Below are 17,713 nucleotides of genomic sequence, written 5' to 3' on the forward strand. Positions count from 1 at the left end.
GCAATAGAGGAATCTCCTGGGCGGGTGATAAGATTTTAAAAACGGCTATAGAATTTGATGACATTTTCGATTATTCTTTAGACGTCCTATTCTACTACTACTTAAATAACCTGAAAACTGCAACAGAATCTTCGGCCATGTCAACAAAAATCATACCGACAAAACGCTCGAAGTTGAACCAGACAGCCCTCTGCTAAGTTTCTGCAGAGAGGCCAACACATACCGAGATGGTAAAATAGAGGTCAGCCCATTGCTATGGGCCGCGACAGCATAGTAAATAGTAGATTGTACAATAAGTGCATAAAACTCATTTCACCCGAGCTGAAGACGTTGGTTGATAGTGATAATTAAGTAGAGAGTACATTTTCTTTTATGAATAAATTTACACTCTACATTTTGCTTCGATTGAGAGGAAATTAAACAGAATGAAATTTTCACATTTTATTTTTTGTGTAGGTGGTTCTATTTTTAGAACATAATTATTAATTAAGATAAAAGTAAAATGGGGCACGAATTATAAAACATTTATTACCTATTGTATTGTGCCTGATTGCCTTGGTCTTAGGCGAAGATTGTACTTTATGTAAGAGAGGATAAAAAGTAATTTTATGCACCCTGCATAAGTACAAACTTTAAGAGCATAAGAAGAAAAAATATTTTGAGGGAAATTTTAGCAATACCCCCAAAATTACTGTTTGAGGTACCGTAGCCTAATATAGTCCTGCCCATTTTTGACCTCTATCTTTGTTTTGTTACAAAAATACCCGTGAAGCGGAAAAGGGGTTAAATGAAATGATGTTAGGGGTTTAACCAGTCCATTTTACAATATTTAAAAACCGCATATCTCTGTATGAATTACCACCACAAAAAAAAACATTAGATTTGTATTCATTGAAAAACAAACGCTATTTCAGTAAAATTAAAGAGTGAACTACGCAGACTGTTTATGCTAACTCCAGTTGTATGATTTCATACACGGTTGATACATTTTTTCTTGCTTTAAAATTTATTATATTTTTACTGTTAATTTTTTATATTGAGCAAAAATATTGATAAATAAATATTGTTACATTATTAACACAATAGTACCTATCTTTACTAAATTTTAGCATTTTGGTCCAAACTTATTAATTCAAAGGTGTTTTCGTTTTGGTAACAGTGTCAACAACAAATAAAAAAACCTGATAAAAACCCAAGAACGCATCGCCGGCTTCCGCTCCCTTTATAGCAATTCTCGCTCGTCCATCCGGTGCCTGCTGTGACCAGCCCGAGACCCTGAGGACCATGCTCCGAAGCAGACGCGCCAGATGACAACTGACCACAAATAGTCGCGTCCCATTTGGTTTTTTACATCATTTCAATTTCCTTACAGCTCGAAAGGTAAACTAATTAGTTTTTTTTCACTTAATTGCGCGCTCAAGGCAGGCAACCGAGTGCGGCTTCCTCTAACTATTGTTTTTCGAGCGGTTTTTGTCGTTGGAACCCATTGGAATGTGTATTTGACAGTCACCCTGAAAGTGCATACGTAAGCTAGGAAGCGTGTTGCAGCTTGCAGCGACGAACGCGTCTTCGACTCAATTACACGGCGATGCGCATTTACTGTCAGCTCAGTCAAGCTTGTCATGTTCCAAAGCCTCATTTTTAGGGTTCCGTAGCCAAAATGGCAAAAACGGAACCCTTATAGTTTCGTCAAGTCCGTCTGTCTGCCTGTCCGTCCCTTCCATATGTCACAGGCCATGTGTCGGGTGTCGAAACCTATTAGATGTATATCAATGAAATTTGGAGTACCTACAGACGTCCACTCCATACAAGTAACAGAAATTGGAAAAAAAATGTTTTAACTCGCATCAACCTGTGACACGTAGTTCGACAGGTCGTTTGAAAAGGTATTAAGGTTTCTCAAAAAAAAATTTGATTAAGTGAAGATTTCCGGAAATAATAGCTTGATAGTAGCTAGATAATATTGAAATCTAAAGTAAAAATGGAGAAAATTGCAGTTCAGGTGAATCTTTTCTGTCTACGGACATTAACATTATTACTATTCTGCAAAGGACAGATCGTTAGGGCCGAAAAGTTCTCGAATTAGAGACTGCAGATTAGCAAGAGCAGCGTCCAGCAACGACATGGACGGATGACCTGGATAAAACTCTGGGTTCATGGTGGACGTAGGTCGCTTCCAATAGTAACAACTGTAGGGGTATAGGGGAGACCTTTGTTCAACATAGATCCACTTGATATAATGTCCAGTCCAATCCAGTTGATATAATGATGAATGCTTGTGTTATGGGTACAGGCAAAAGATAGATAGATACATTAAACACTTCGATCGATACGACGAAATTGTTCGTTCTATTTTTGCCATACATTACCATCAACATAATCATCAACGTAACATCACTCGCCTACGTCTTGTCAATAATGATAATGCTCCATAAAACCTACATTAGGTACAATATTTATGAAAAAGAAGCACAAGTTAACGTCGTCATTGTTTCTGGGAAACAATTTCGCGGCCATATTTATTACCGGCATAATATTTGATAGCGTGATCATGATAGATGTCTGTTGATCTATTATGTACAGGGTCAAGCCTGTTAACCTTTGGAATAATAAGGGGGAGATAATAAACTGTTTCCACCCTAATGAAATGAATCCTTATTCGTTTCTTACTAATATTATAAACTCGAAAGTAACTAAAGTACAATTCAATAGAATCTGTCAATTTTCTACATATTTAAGACACCCTATCGTGGGCACACTTGATTATATATGTCCCTGTTGTTGCAATTATCATCTAAAAGGAATCAAAAAATAGTAATAGTCACATCACAAAGCCTAAGGCAGCCCGGTTTTTATATTAGTAGGCTGGAAATGTCTACAGGATTGCCAGATTCTATTGAATTAGAGTTTAAGTACACGTCTCTTTGTCTTTCTGTCGGTGTCTGTCACCCACCTGTCTAAAACCGCCGAACTGATTACGATGTAATTAGGTAAAGAGATAATATGAGACCCTGGGAAGGACAACGATAGTTTATATCCTGAATCCATAGCTTCCACAGGATCGTGATAAAGGAAGTATTCGCAGACTAAGTCGCGGACAAAAGCTAAGTAATATTATAACTGCGAAAATTTAAAACTGTATGTATCTTTGTTACTCTTTCACGCTAAAACAGCTGAATGGGCCTGAATAAAATTAAGTATATAGATAGCCGTCTCTTTGGAATAACACAGCTATTTTCATTCTAATGTATTCTCACGAAACCGCAATTGACAAATATAAATTCCCAAAGTCTTAGCCACTAAGTCTAGAGGCAATAAATGTCGCACGGGTGGAGTGTAAGCGAAAACCACGATGTAATTTTTGGAAATTAAATAAAACCCGATAACGTATTAATATATCCAGTATGGTATTTCGTATTTCATACAATTGAATGCAATCGAGGATTTATAGGCGCGAGTGAAACTGCGGTTAAAGACTTAAATCTAGAGTTATAGATTAGACGCGGTGTCATTTATGAGAACTGTATGATGGTACGGTACCCTTCGCGAATGAATCCGACTCGCACTCTCATTTTCGTTTGCAAAAAAAAAAGACTTGACCGGTTATAGCACGTGTACGCCCATCGCCCACCCAACAAGGCTTTCAGGGCGGCAGAAATAGTAGAACGCTCAGAGAAAATTAGAAGGCATACAGGCTAATAATAGAAGAAAGGGGAGCGTAACAAAAGATATCAAATTTGGCCGTGGCCAGAATAAGGTTCAGAACCTTAGGGTAACAAGAATATCATCATTATGTTGGTTGGCCTGCAATGTATTTAGATACGCCCCACTGCGGACACGGGTCTCTTTACCCTGCCTACTATCCTGCTTACATAAAGATGTGCATTTTAATGTTATGTTAAGGGCACGTGTGGGAAATGTTTAAAAAGTACCTACAGTAAATTAATTGAAGCATTTCTCATTTCACTTTAGCAAGTGTTAATGCTAAAAACATGTATAATTTTTGCTTGAAATGTGACAGTGAGTCACAGCACATACAAACACAAACGCCTTTTCATGGACGACCAATGTTACAATCAAACAACCGCGTACCCAATGTTACAATGGCACCTTGCGCTGGCCATTGTTCGTTGGGAAAAATTCCAGATTCATCAAAAGAATAATTTAGCCTTGTCGAGTCACGACTCGTGCCTGAAGGCCTGAAACGAACAAAGTTAAATATACCGTGTCTTCTGATAAGTTCGCGAATTATACTTTCTTATCCTAATAATATCACAAATGCGTGTGTATGTTTATTTTATTATTATTTCACGCTACAGCAGCTGCACGATTTGGAGGTATGTTGTCTAGAATACCTAACATGTAGGCTACTTTTTGTCCCAATATTCTCAGGGGATATGGATAAAATCTCGAGTTGACAACTGCTGGGCTTATAGAGTCATAAATTGGGAATTCCCATGATGATTTAGTAAAATCCCAGAACTTCAATTAAACTCCTATGGCTCACGCGTGCGAATCCGCGGGCAAAGTCTAGTTTTTAATAAACCTGTCGCTTATTTTGCTTCTAAATTAATTACCCTCTACGTAATGCAGGCAGTCTTATGAGCACTTTTCCGTAGGGACAAAACTTAGGCGAATTGGAAATATAATTAGGTTAATTTTAGAACACGTGTGGTGTCGGGTTAGAATCTCCTCTCCATTTCTTCCGTGGATGTCGTAAGAGGCGACTGAGGATATAGGTTAAGGTAAGAATACCGTAGGCGACAGGCTAGCAACCTGTCACTATTGTACCGTTTTTGTCACACTTATAACCTAAAATTGCTAAAAGTGGCTCCGAAGCGGTAACGTTTCGTGTGCTCTGCCTACCCCATTTGGGAATACAGGGCGTGATGTTTGTGTGTTTGCAATTTTAGAGTAGCTTATAGAAAATTGTAAAACATGATATTTTCCACATTTTTATCATTATTTATACACATATTAGCTTCACATGTAATTAAGTTTATTACTCATATATGTGATCATGTCAAATATGTAATCTTGAATAAAAATCTTTGAAAACGAAAAAAAATTAACCACTAAATCAAGCTTCCGTTTCAAAAATTATGCGACTGCACTGACACTGCACATGACATTATACTGCACGTGTCCGACACGCTCTTGGCCGTTTTTTCATCTCATAAGAAGGCATATCTCACGGAAGTGATCCATATCGCTACATGAAACTGACACCGGCCCGATGGAGCGGCGCCGGCGCACGTGAAGCGGCTCACGCGCTTTACTTATGCGGATCACTGTCTCAGAATATTATATTTTATAATATCACTGTATTACATGATAGTGTGCGTGGAGTATCCTTAGACACCCTGAATAGCGAGAGAAGTATGAGTGAAGTAGCTCTGAATAAAATAACTCGTAGTTAAAAATCGACCACCTGTGGGTCCGTACATCTCTGAATATGCCGTACAAAGGCACTTCTGTGCTTAGTATTTGATCACAAAATTAAGTTGGTTTTAATAGGTAAAATTAGAGAACATCAGTCATAAATTAGATGTATTAGACGTTATTTATTAGTAATATACGTCATGTTTAAGCTTAAGTAACTGAAATCTAAAACCTTAATTCATACGCAATACGAGTCAATTTTAATTTAATTTTATTTCATTTCATTTCACGAAAAGTTAAAATTATATTCGGTACAAAATTTCGTAAAAAAAAAAACCTGACTTCGGTGTCTTCCCATTCCTTTGATTTCCAATATTTTTTAAAAGAAAACGAAAACAGTATTTTATTTACTCAATGAGCTCAAAACAAATGCCTCGCCCGAATTTCAATACATAGTTTGAAATGTTAAAATCAGCTTGATACACAAAAACATCCACAGTAAATACGACTTGCTAGTATAAAGAGTTAGTAGGTTCTTCGAACCAGAAGGCAGTAGGTAAATTTCCCTGTTAACTTTCGCTATGCAAATGCGACAGGTCGGCGCATGAGCTGTGTCCGTAAACCAAACAGATTAGTGTATAAGGTCACTTCTAAAATAATTAAGAAACCGGTCCAAAATTAGCAAGTTTTACACCTGTCATAGATGATTATTCTAAAAATAAGTCAATTATTCATGTAGTAACATAATTTTAATCTATCAATAAAACCTTAAACTTCTTAACCAAACCATGAAGTTCGACATTTAAAATTTCTGTTTTTTCCATTTGGTGGGTTTTATTTTCGGTTCAGATTTCGGGATCATCCAAAAATATTTGAATGCAATTTTTATTGGTTTCAAAATCAAAATGAAGTTTTCTTTCAGAAAAAAATTGTATCTGCAATATTTAAGGTACCACTTTCCCTCCATGAGGCATAGCCGGAGGACACCTGTATAAAAATAATTTTGACTTTCGTAACTTTAAGAAAACATTCAACAGGTCAATTGAAGTTAATTTTTTCAAGACACTATATACTCTGTTCCAACGGCAGGCGCAAAAACTTTATATGGACAACATTTTGCATGATGTATATCTCAATGTAATTCTAAAACATGATACAACAAGATGTTTGAGTGATCACTAACAGCCCGCACTTTGAAAGTTTGTACTAAGAGCAAATGATTGATAAACAAGTGCATCGGACAAAATATATACTTACTTTTTCAATGTTCGTTTTTTCGCCAGCCGTTGGAACAGAGTATGGTGACCGAACATTTACGCGCACTAAAACTGCAAATATTCTTTTCACTTCTGATTCTCGTAAAGTTTGTGTTTATGCTGGATCTAGGCGACATAAAATGACTTTTTATCCTCCAGTGCATAAAGTAAAATCTTCGTCTAAGACCAAGGTAATCAGGTGTCAACAGCCACAAACAATAGTTTCTATATATATTTATTTTTAATATTTTTTTAATTTATATAAATCTGGAAATCAATCAAAATAAATCAATAAAACTAAAAAAAATATAATTATATAAAAATGCATGAAAATTAAAAGTACATATAAAGTAAACAATTGTTTCCACTGTTGCTATTTTATGTTCTCGCAATCAAAGTGAAAAGCAGTGTAAAACTCGAACATTAAACCCATTTTCCCTTCGACGTGTATATCCACCCTCGCCGCACCGGCTCGGGTGGCTATATGAACGTCTCGGGTAAAATGACTCGTTTTATGCTCTTGTACAATCAACTATGGTTTCTGACGTTTTTTCAAGTCCAAGACTAAAGTATTTAATTCATACATATTTTTTATTTATTTTACACTTAATGGCGGCCTAAGCCAACAGTTAAATTAAAGATAAATTCTTCATGCATGTTGTACTGATGTAGTTTTTTGCAATTGATAGCATTAGACCACTTGCGCATTAAAAATGTCAGACACGAGAGATATTTTTGTGATCACTGTTCACTGTTGTTTCATCTTATTATACTTCACAGCAGTCAATAGATATCGTCTACATCGCCATGTTCGAAGCTTCGATCCTTCATTTTACAAGTTGACCTTTAACATCAATGTCACTCGTCATTTTAAGTTTCCGAATTTTACAAGTTGACCTTTAAAAATGACTGCGAATTTACAAAATTATACAAAATGTATTTAAGCAGTCGAGATCCGTTCCTATCTATGAAGCTGTAGACTAAAGGAATAGCAATTAAAAGCGACGCCTTTTTCTTTGCAACTGACACATCGTGACGTTAACATGCTTGAACATAAATCAGCAAATTCGTACTTATTAATGATGATAATGAATTTTAGTGACCTTTTCATGTGTTATTACCGATTTATTTAAGTTAGTATCTAAACTATACTATAATAATTATGAAAATGACATAAGTAAATAAACTCTATACAGAATTTCTTAAATAAAACAAAAACCAATTATTTAAAACGAGTCCCCTTAGGCACGGTTCCAACGATAGATAGATTAATAAAATGTTTATTTGTTACCTACTGCAAACACACACAATCAAAATACGATGCTGGCAGCGTTACCTTTTCAGAGAGGGAATTAACTTAGCTATAACTCTAAGTCAATTCCTAGTCCCAGGAAGCTGCCAGCTCTTCGATCCTCTGTGACGTCTGCTATATTCTGCTAACCTCTTTGTTACTACGCTCTTCTGCTTGAAAAAATCGTTCTCGAATCGTGCGTTGTCGAAACTGGTTAATAGATTATGATAGGTGCGCCAGCGTGCCTAATCTTAACAGCTTTATTATGCGCGTCCAAACGTCCGTGTTTACCGGCGCTAATAAACTATAATAACTCAAAACTAAGTATATTTGCAGTAATGGAGGTCTTGCGGAAACGACCGTTTACCGCCGTCATGTCAAAATAAATATAAAATGCCTAAGTTGCTGGCTGTTAGAACAAAAATTGGCATTTGAATTAACAGTGTTTAAATAAGAACTGTACTGTGGGTTACAAAGCGTCGCAATCGGAAGTAGAATAGTATTTTATGCCACTGTATCGTAATAGGGGTCCTTAAAACACGAATGTGGGTTTATAAAACGAGGCGTAGCCGAGTCCATATCCATATATAAAATCCTCTATCATGTGATCAAGAACCATTGAGAATGACCTGCATTAACGAGAACTAGGTAGGTATGTCTGCCCCACGAGCAGCGGGGCGACCTGCTGCTGCACGTGGTCGCCCCCCCCCGGGCTGTAATGATGTATGAAATCTCATTACGATACAGCCGTGTTCATAATAGAATCATTAATCCAATGTCGTAATGCTGGTCATTACTTATGGTTTTTGAACGCATAATTGAGGATTTACTATATGGGTGTAGATAAAGAGATTTTTTGCCCAACTGCCGAAAGGAGCGTTGTTTTTCAGGCGTATTATAATGTATGTCTTTTTCTTAAGTCCTCTTCAGCCTAATCCGCCGGACAGTTTTCAGCAGATGAGGTATCATTCGATTCTTCAAAATTGTCGAAGTAACATATTTCAAAATTGTGTCCGCGAAAAAAGGAAGACGTTTTTTTTTATTGTAACAGTATTGGATATTACAAGAAAGCAAATAGTTAGCCTATTCCACGTCACATGCAGGGGAAAAATACGAAATCCTTAGAAAAATATTACTTAATTTTTTCGGAATGGCTACGGAACCCTATTTTGGGCGTGTCCGACATGCTCTTGGCCGGTTTTTTTTATGTGTTGCTAATATAATTATAAATATTTAGTTTTATTAATTTATTTTGATTTATTTGATTGATTTTTAGTTTTACATAAAATAATAATTAATGAATAATTCATAGAAACTTTTTTATTTATGGCTGTTGACACCTGATTACCTTGGTCTTAGACGAAGATTTTACTTTATGCACTAGAGCACAAACACGAATTTTATGTCGCCTAGATCCAGCATAAATACCAACTTTACGAGCATGAGAAGTGAAAAAGTTATATACTTGGGTATTTGAGACGAGCTATTTAAGTATTAGCTTTCCCCATATGTTACAACTAAAAAAAAAACGTATTTATCGATTGAAATAGCTCATATTAATTTTTACTTTTACATCTAAAATGTTATCTTAGAGGTACATAGTTGAAAAAGACATGTTTTCTAATATTACCAAAAATCTATCAGGTCTACCAATAGTTTTATTCTTTATAGTTATAAAACTATAAGTAATTTTTTATCACGCATTTACGAACGAAATTAGCATAATACTTACGTTGGGTTATTTGGCTAAAAGCGAGTACGGCCAGCTGAGTTGACACAAGCCTCAAGCCACCGCCACTTCGGCTCGACCCAAGGAAATGTTGGTTGCTGGTCTTTAAAAAATACTATAAGAACTAGCTTGTACCCGTGCCTCTACTCGTGTAAACCAGAAATTAAACTTTACTACGTATGCTCCTTTGGGAATTCCACTCATAGATAATTACAGACTAATTCTGTTGAACTTTCATTTACGTGTGAAGAGCTCACGCAAAAAAAATTATTACTCTGGACTAACGGTCGAAATTTCGAGATTTTAAGTACGTACATCCCGATCCCGTGCGAATATCAGAATAAATAGCAGCCCAGTGAGCGAAAGGCCCCAAAATTAATTCATATTTTTTTAATCCACGAAAGAGTTGTAATATACAATTTATTTTTGAAAATTATCCAAAATCGCCTCTAGTTCTTGTGTGCTCCAAGGCCTGTGCTTGGCCTAAGACAGCCCTGCTTAAATGTTTATAGGCTTTAACATTATGTTCATCATTTATTAGTATTCCACGGCTTAACTGAGCTGTTCTATGTTGTACTACTAAAGAACTCTTTTCTCCGCCTTTTCTGCTCGCAACGCCAACACGCACATTATAATAATAATCATAATAATTTATTGGAAAATAAACCACACGTGCACTTACAAAGCTGAAATCTTACGAGTATGTCAATTAAGTTCTAGCTGCAAGAATTACACAAACAAATGAAAGTAAGGCATTCGATGAAAAGGTTTGTTATACATTATTTGTCATCGTCATTTGACAAGTGCGTACGCATTGCGCAGACGCTAAACGCCAGCGATTTGTCATTCTTACAATATAATAACGTACGTTAAACATTATCAACACAAACGGATAATTTATAGTCTCCAAACAATAAACTTTTTCAGTTATTGCGGGCACATTCCGATTGACTCAGATATAACAACACTGACCCACTTGTTAAATAATGGTTAGTTGTAAACAAAGGAAACAATTAAAAAAATTCCAGCCATATGGCTAGAAAGACGATAGTCACCTTAAATTTTGAATTCATTGAAACAATATTCTTACTAAATATTATAAACTAGAGTTTACCCGCGGCTTCGCACGCGTAATCTATTCGATCTGGTAGTTACAATTGAAATTCCGGGATTTTACAAAATTCCCGTGGGAAATCCCAAAAATTCATTAAGGTATTGTTTTAAGAACAACTATCTCGTGGGAAGCTATCTACATAACAAATTCCATGACTCTAAGCCCAGCGCGGGCAAAAACTGTGAGCCTTTTTTTTTTAATTTTAATCATGGTCACGTTTGTTCCAGAGTCGAGTTCGTTCCCGGACAGCGTGTACCCGTCTAGCGGCGGCTGGCGGCGGCGCGCGGCGCGGCGTGCGCGAGCGCTGTGCTCTGCCAAGACGCTGCGCCGGCGCGTGCCGCTGCTCGCGTGGCTGCCGGACTACTCGCTCCGCAGCGGGCTGGCCGACTGCATCGCCGGTCAGTACACCCGCAACACTCTGTATCCCACAAGACGCTTGCCGGCGCGTGCCGCTGCTCGCGTGGCTGCCGGACTACTCGCTCCGCAGCGGGCTGGCCGACTGCATCGCCGGTCAGTACACCCGCAACACTCTGTATCCCACAAGACGCTGCGCCGGCGCGTGCCGCTGCTCGCGTGGCTGCCAGACTACTCGCTCCGCAGCGGCTGGCCGACTGCATCGCCGGTCAGTACACCCGCAACACTCTGTATCCCACAAGACGCTTCCCGGCGCGTACCGCTGCTCGCGTGGCTGCCGGACTACTCGCTCCGCAGCGGGCTGGCTGACTGCATCGCCGGTCAGTACACCCGCAACACTCTGTATCCCACAAGACGCTTGCCGGCGCGTGCCGCTGCTCGCGTGGCTGCCGGACTACTCGCTCCGCAGCGGGCTGGCCGACTGCATCGCCGGTCAGTACACCCGCAACACTCTGTATCCCACAAGACGCTGCGCCGGCGCGTGACTGCATCGCCGGTCAGTACACCAGAAGACCCTTGCCGGCTCGTGTCACTGCTTTCCTGGCTGCTAAGCTACTCGCAGCGAACTGTATTACTACGCAGTTAAAACAAGATGGCATCGGTTTCCGCCATCCAAGTGTTTCCTGAGGCAAGCTGCACTTCTCACCTTGCTAGAAGTACTCGCAAGACGTCGTAGAACGCGAACCAATAAAACCCCCACCTAGGTAGTCGCTGCTGCTGTCAGCCCATTGGTTAATGGAATTAAGGCAAGGGCCTATAATTGTCACCAAGTCGTAGTTGATGACGTAGATAAATTTGCTATCAAATCCCATTCTAAAGTGAGAACATTAAATTAGACCTGTAATTTTGTAGGTACTTCTCCACTCGTATTATAAATTCACAACAATTTTTCTCCACTTTGAAATGATCAGTGTGACGTGATTCAAAAAATCGGTCCTTATTACTCTCCGTGTTACTCTCTCTTGTACTCCAAATGCCTCAATTTTAATATCGATGTCTGGTCTGCAACTTTGTCTATGATGACATGAATCTACAGGGCTACTCCGAAACTCGAAACACGAAGTTCGTATCGTACCGTCCCTCTCGCTCTCGTATTAAACAGTATAAGTGTCAGAGGGACAGCACGACACGAACTTCGAGTTTCGTAGTAGCCCTGCTGTTCGCGGCATAGCGTCCTATGATAACGTCCGCCTCTATGACCATGAACCATTGAACCAATGAACCATTGCATCGTAACCAGTTCCTCGTACAATAGCGTTCTCCATGAACCATACCGGTATCCGCTAGTGTCATGCTGCTACACCTCGCAGCAAATCAATTGTGTGTCATCACTTGATGACTCAGAATTCAAATGCGCTTTTTTGTTTGATAAAAAATAACTTCTCCTGACCCGATGCTATGTAGGTGGTACTTCATGGAGCATGACTACTTGTGATCCGCTTGTGGTAATCCGCTAATTGAATAATCTCCTTGAACTTTTGTAAAAAATCTATTTATTTCAGTGTTTACCATAGAATAAAATTTATCAACTTATAAGGGTAATCCCTTGCAGTACTTCCTTTAGTTCCTTTCTTTAATAAATATCTTGAATAAAAAATTGGCCAAGAGCGTGTCGGACATGCCCGAAATAGGGTTCCGTAGCCATTACGAAAAAATTAAGTAATATTTTTCTAAGGATTTCGTATTTTATACGGAATATTCCAAGTGTAGGTATATTTTATACCTCAGGCTGCTATTTACTCTTAAACTATACTAATAATTCTCAAGAAAACTTAACCGTTATAGTTTTCCTTGTAAGTTCGTAATCGTCTTAGCAACCCCCTAATGGTTTTAAAAGACCTATCCAACGATACCCCACACTACAAGATTGGACGAGAAAAAAAATCACCCCCACTTTACGTCTGGGAGGTACACTAAAAAAATTTTTTTTATTGTACCATTTTGTCGGCATAGTTTAGATATATATTCGTGCAAAATTACAGCTTTCTAGTATTGATAGTCCCTGAGCAAAGCCGCGGACGGACAGACAGACAGACAGACATGGCGAAACTATAAGGGTTCCGTTTTTGCCATTTTGGCTCCGGAACCCTAAAAAGCAGTTGATTGCCAGTATAAAGTAGTGGATTAGAAATGGTCTATCACGCTGATAACTGCGTGTAGTGATTGAAGATGCCGTAATGCGACAAAAACTGCACTCCGATGGGTGCAGCGCGCGGCGGAGCGCAACGAGTTGGTAAAGTCAATTGTGATCAGATCAGTTGGTTGATTGGTTATCTTCATATGACTTATAGTTTCACAGTAAAAATTGACACATATGGATCATATTTTCACAAGTTTTTATTTAACTTCACCTCTACACACCTCTATACAGTAGGTACCTCTATGCAGGTGGTATTTTTGAGTAAATGTCGTACGTAACAAATTTAAATTCATATTTCATAATAATGTTTTTTTATAAGATTTTTGCATTTCCAAAATAAATTATCGTGCAATGTATCAGTACATGATCAATGAAATGAAATACAAGTGAAATAGAAATAATTTATTTGCGAGAGCGGTTAGTTACGGTCTTAAATTAAATATTTAATTATATTTCTTTATATTTTGAAGTTAAAATAATACTAAAATTAAATATTTGTGGGAGGCCTGTGTCCAGTGGTGGACGTCCCTCAGCTGACGATTAGATTACGACAAACATCAAGCAAAATATAAGACAGAATCTCTACCAGTTTAACTATGTTATTAAAAATGAAGTCATCCTGAAGACTGAATATTAATGAGCGCTCCACGACATCAATTAGCTCAATAATGGCCAATGATCAGTAATTATCGGGGATAATTGAGATGATCATCATCATCATCCCAGCCTATATACGTCCCACTGCTGGGCACAGGCCTCCTCTCAGAACAAGAGGGCTTGGGCCACAGTTCCCACGCGGGCCCAGTGCGGATTGGGAACTTCACACGCACCATTGAATTGCTTCGCAGGTTTGTGCAGGTTTCCTCACGATGTTTTCCTTCACCGCAAAGCTCGTGATAAATTTCAAATGTAATTCCGCACATGAATTTCGAAAAACTCAGAGGTGCGAGCCGGGGTTTGAACCCACGACCCTCTGTTTGAGAGGCGATAGGTCAAACCACTAGGCCACCACGTCTTAGAGATCACGTCTTGAGATGATCATAATTAGAAGTAATTTGAAATTGCTAGCAAGACGTATTTATCAACTGTCACATGTTACTTCGGCTTTTTATGGTTGTGTTGTATTCATAAACAGGCGATTAACAAATCTTAGCAGATCGAGTCGCGGGCAAAAGCTAGTATATTGTACGGTGTCTGGTACCTTTATGTCATGCGTTGGCGTTAACGATGACCAACGGCAAAGAGAGAAAGAAACAAAGAAAGATAACATTTGTTCGTAACAATATGGAAAAAAACAAATAATAATCTGCATGTTTCGAAATGGTCCTAAATCAGCATGCATGTAAATGTTTCTATCTTGCTTTGGAAATCAGCAAATTTTGGATCAGCAAACTGCCGGTCTTGAGAAAAGCGCCGATCTTTTGGGGCCATCAGGTGATCAAGCATAGGTACATAAGACAAATGGAGAAGGCAAGGCACCTTACTCTGTAAATATCTATGGCTTAGGTACCTAAGATTCCAATATTTTACACGGGTACTAAATACGTCACAATTCTGGACCTGTTACCAAAATAATAATTTAATAAATAAATAAACATGATTAATAATAATAATAATAAATCTTTAAGTATTAACTTTACATCTTATTTGACAAATATAACTAATAGGCTAAACAAACACAGAATAAATGAAAATAATACACATCGGTACCTGAACTAGGATAAAATAAAATCCTGTGTTTCAGGTGTAATAGGACTTACAATGCTAACGTAAATAATCAAATGCAAAATACAACAAATGATAGATCTTATTAAACAGATATTAAATAAAAGGCAAGTTTTAAAACATTTTTTGGATCTAAAATAAGCACTTAAAAATAAGAAACACTATTTAACCTTATTTATTTTAAGACGGTCAATAATTTTTCTGTATCTTCGTAAGAGATTTTTAGAAGAGCTTCTTGGAGATTTTTTTTGTTTTTATTATAATTAAAAGAGTATAGGCCTAATTAAGCATGTAATCTATTGTACAGTAGTGGTGCCAGTAATACGTAAAATCTGGAGGAGAAGGCATGTTTTTGTTTATATTAGGAGGGCAAACTAAATTCTTACGCCTTTTTTCTCTAACTTAATTGTTAAAGGGAAGTGCAGCGTGCTGTTTAAGAACTGTGCTCATTATACTCGTAAATAATTGTCTAACTATTAGTACATTACAAGATTGATATAGAAGGTCCGTAGGGTAAAGAAAAGTGCGAGTTGTAGAAACCTTTAGAATTGCTCACTGTGCTCTCTCAATGGTTAGTAAAACCGATTTATACGTGCCACCCTATGACGTAATACAGTAAGTTAATATAGATTGACATAGGGAAAAATAAACTTGTCTGATTGTTGATTGCCTCAAAAAACTTTATATAAAAAACAAAAAACTAGTTTGCAGTCTAGAACTAGTCTAGTCTGTTGTAACTTAAAGTTCAACAGTCGGGATCCATTTCAAAATCGTGAATTGTATCCAGAATGTAGTGAAGGATTGTAATAGAATCCTGAAGGATGTAACACCATATTGTTACAATCAAAAACTGATCCCTATTTCTTTTACCCGGATTTCTAATATTAAATACCGGCAAGCGTAATTGTAAATATTCTGTGTTAACAACATGTTTATAATTTAACGATTCTGAGTGACACAACTTTTCACACCGAACATTAAGAAAAAAGTAAAAAAAGACTTAATTACTAACAAAATATAATTAAATGTACAGCAAATAGGCAAATAATAATCAAATAGTCGGCTGTCATTTACATTGACTTTTCAATTTACTTTGCTGTACATTGCTAGCAATTATAATTTTGTTAGGAAGTTAACAAAGCCTGTATGTTAATTAATGTCAACCTACGTTATAAATAGCTTCAACAAAAAAGCTGCCTGCAGTATACATACCCATATCGTCAGACAGAACGTACTTACCTGAAAAGAGCGCGTTATACATAATGTCACACGCTCGAAAAAGATATCCCTCTTTCGGGCAGTCGGGTAAAAAGACTTTTCCTCAGCAACAACAGATTACGCGTTTCATTACTAACATTATACGTAACAATACCGGAATGCGTTCCATTGACGCCAGATAAACAATACGCTGGATTCTTTTGTGGCAGCTACGGCCAAGTGTAGAGAATAGAACATCCGATCGGCCGCGTAGGAAGTAACGATTGGGTCGGCCATTGTGGCGGTTCCGGACGACACGCGCACGGACATCGGCGACGCCAGCTTCACATTTTCTAGGGCTCCGTACCTGGATAGTAAAAAAGGGAGCAGGGATCATTTGTGTGCCTGTCGCAGTCCGACAATTTTTTTGGCACATACTTAACTACATAAATAACATCATACAATTTAAAAATATTTTTTATTTCAACTCCAAATTTGTTACTTTTATGGTCATCCCGTGAAATCCAACGAAAATACAAACCGAAACAAAGAAAATACGTAGAAAAAGAGGCCAGCGACTAAGTGACTAAGAAAAAGCAGGCTGAAATGTGCATGGGAGAAATTTGTGTCTAGGGTCCTGTCCAGTGGTGGTGTAGGGGTATGGCACGCAGCATGGAATGCTGAGGACTCGAGCTGGTTTCGATTCCCAGCGCTGGTCTCTTTTTCTGGGTTTTTGCTGTGCATCCATGTTTCAGTTTGTATTTTCGTTAAAATAATATAGGTCACCTACTGAAAACCTATGTCTTTTTTTACCATAAATTAGTTTATTATATTTATTTCCTTTTTCATTTATTTTCTGAGGTATTAGAATTTAAAAAAATATTTGTACGTTTTCCTCATGAATTCTGCTGAGTTCTGTTTACTTCAACTAGCACTTTTTCGAAAAAAAGCAAACTGACAGAAAAATGGCCAGTATCAACATATGTAAATAGTTTTTTTTTCGAAAAACAGCGAAGTGCACTGAAAAAAGTACAAATTACGATTGTAGAGTTAGAACTCAAAAACATTTAATACATTTAATTGACGTATGGCCGGACTGGGCACAGTAAAAAAGGAATTAAAAAAACACAACCTGCTTTATAGTGTCATCGCTTCTACGCATTTTCTGAATAAACTTCAATGTAATTTTTTTGCAAAAATAAAAACATACAAACCCAAACTATTATTATTATTTTGCATTAAATGATGTGATAAAGAACTTAAAAGTATGAACTTCAACATATACCCTGTAAGGGTAGGTAGGTTACCTATAGCAAAATGCAAATAATAATTACATTTGCCCTTAAAATTAAGCATTATCTTGAATATCAAATAGAATTAACAATAACAATATAACCTTCTTTAATAGGAACAATAATGTAATATCCACAAAAATAAATTATATTACATTATGCATTGAATGTCA

At 37.5% G+C, this 17,713-nt stretch overlaps 1 protein-coding gene across 1 annotated transcript in view; it reads left to right on the forward strand.

Annotated features, from left to right (window-relative positions):
• Positions 1-17,713, forward strand: part of LOC141429309 (sodium-independent sulfate anion transporter-like) — a 51,321-nt gene that overhangs the window by 12,552 nt on the left and 21,056 nt on the right. The window contains exon 2 of the mRNA XM_074089606.1: positions 11,000-11,170. Coding sequence (XP_073945707.1) covers positions 11,000-11,170 — 171 coding nt within the window. The remainder of the gene's footprint in view (positions 1-10,999; positions 11,171-17,713) is intronic.

Source organism: Choristoneura fumiferana, chromosome 6 (assembly GCF_025370935.1).
Source record: "Choristoneura fumiferana chromosome 6, NRCan_CFum_1, whole genome shotgun sequence".
Classification (NCBI taxonomy): domain Eukaryota; kingdom Metazoa; phylum Arthropoda; class Insecta; order Lepidoptera; family Tortricidae; genus Choristoneura; species Choristoneura fumiferana.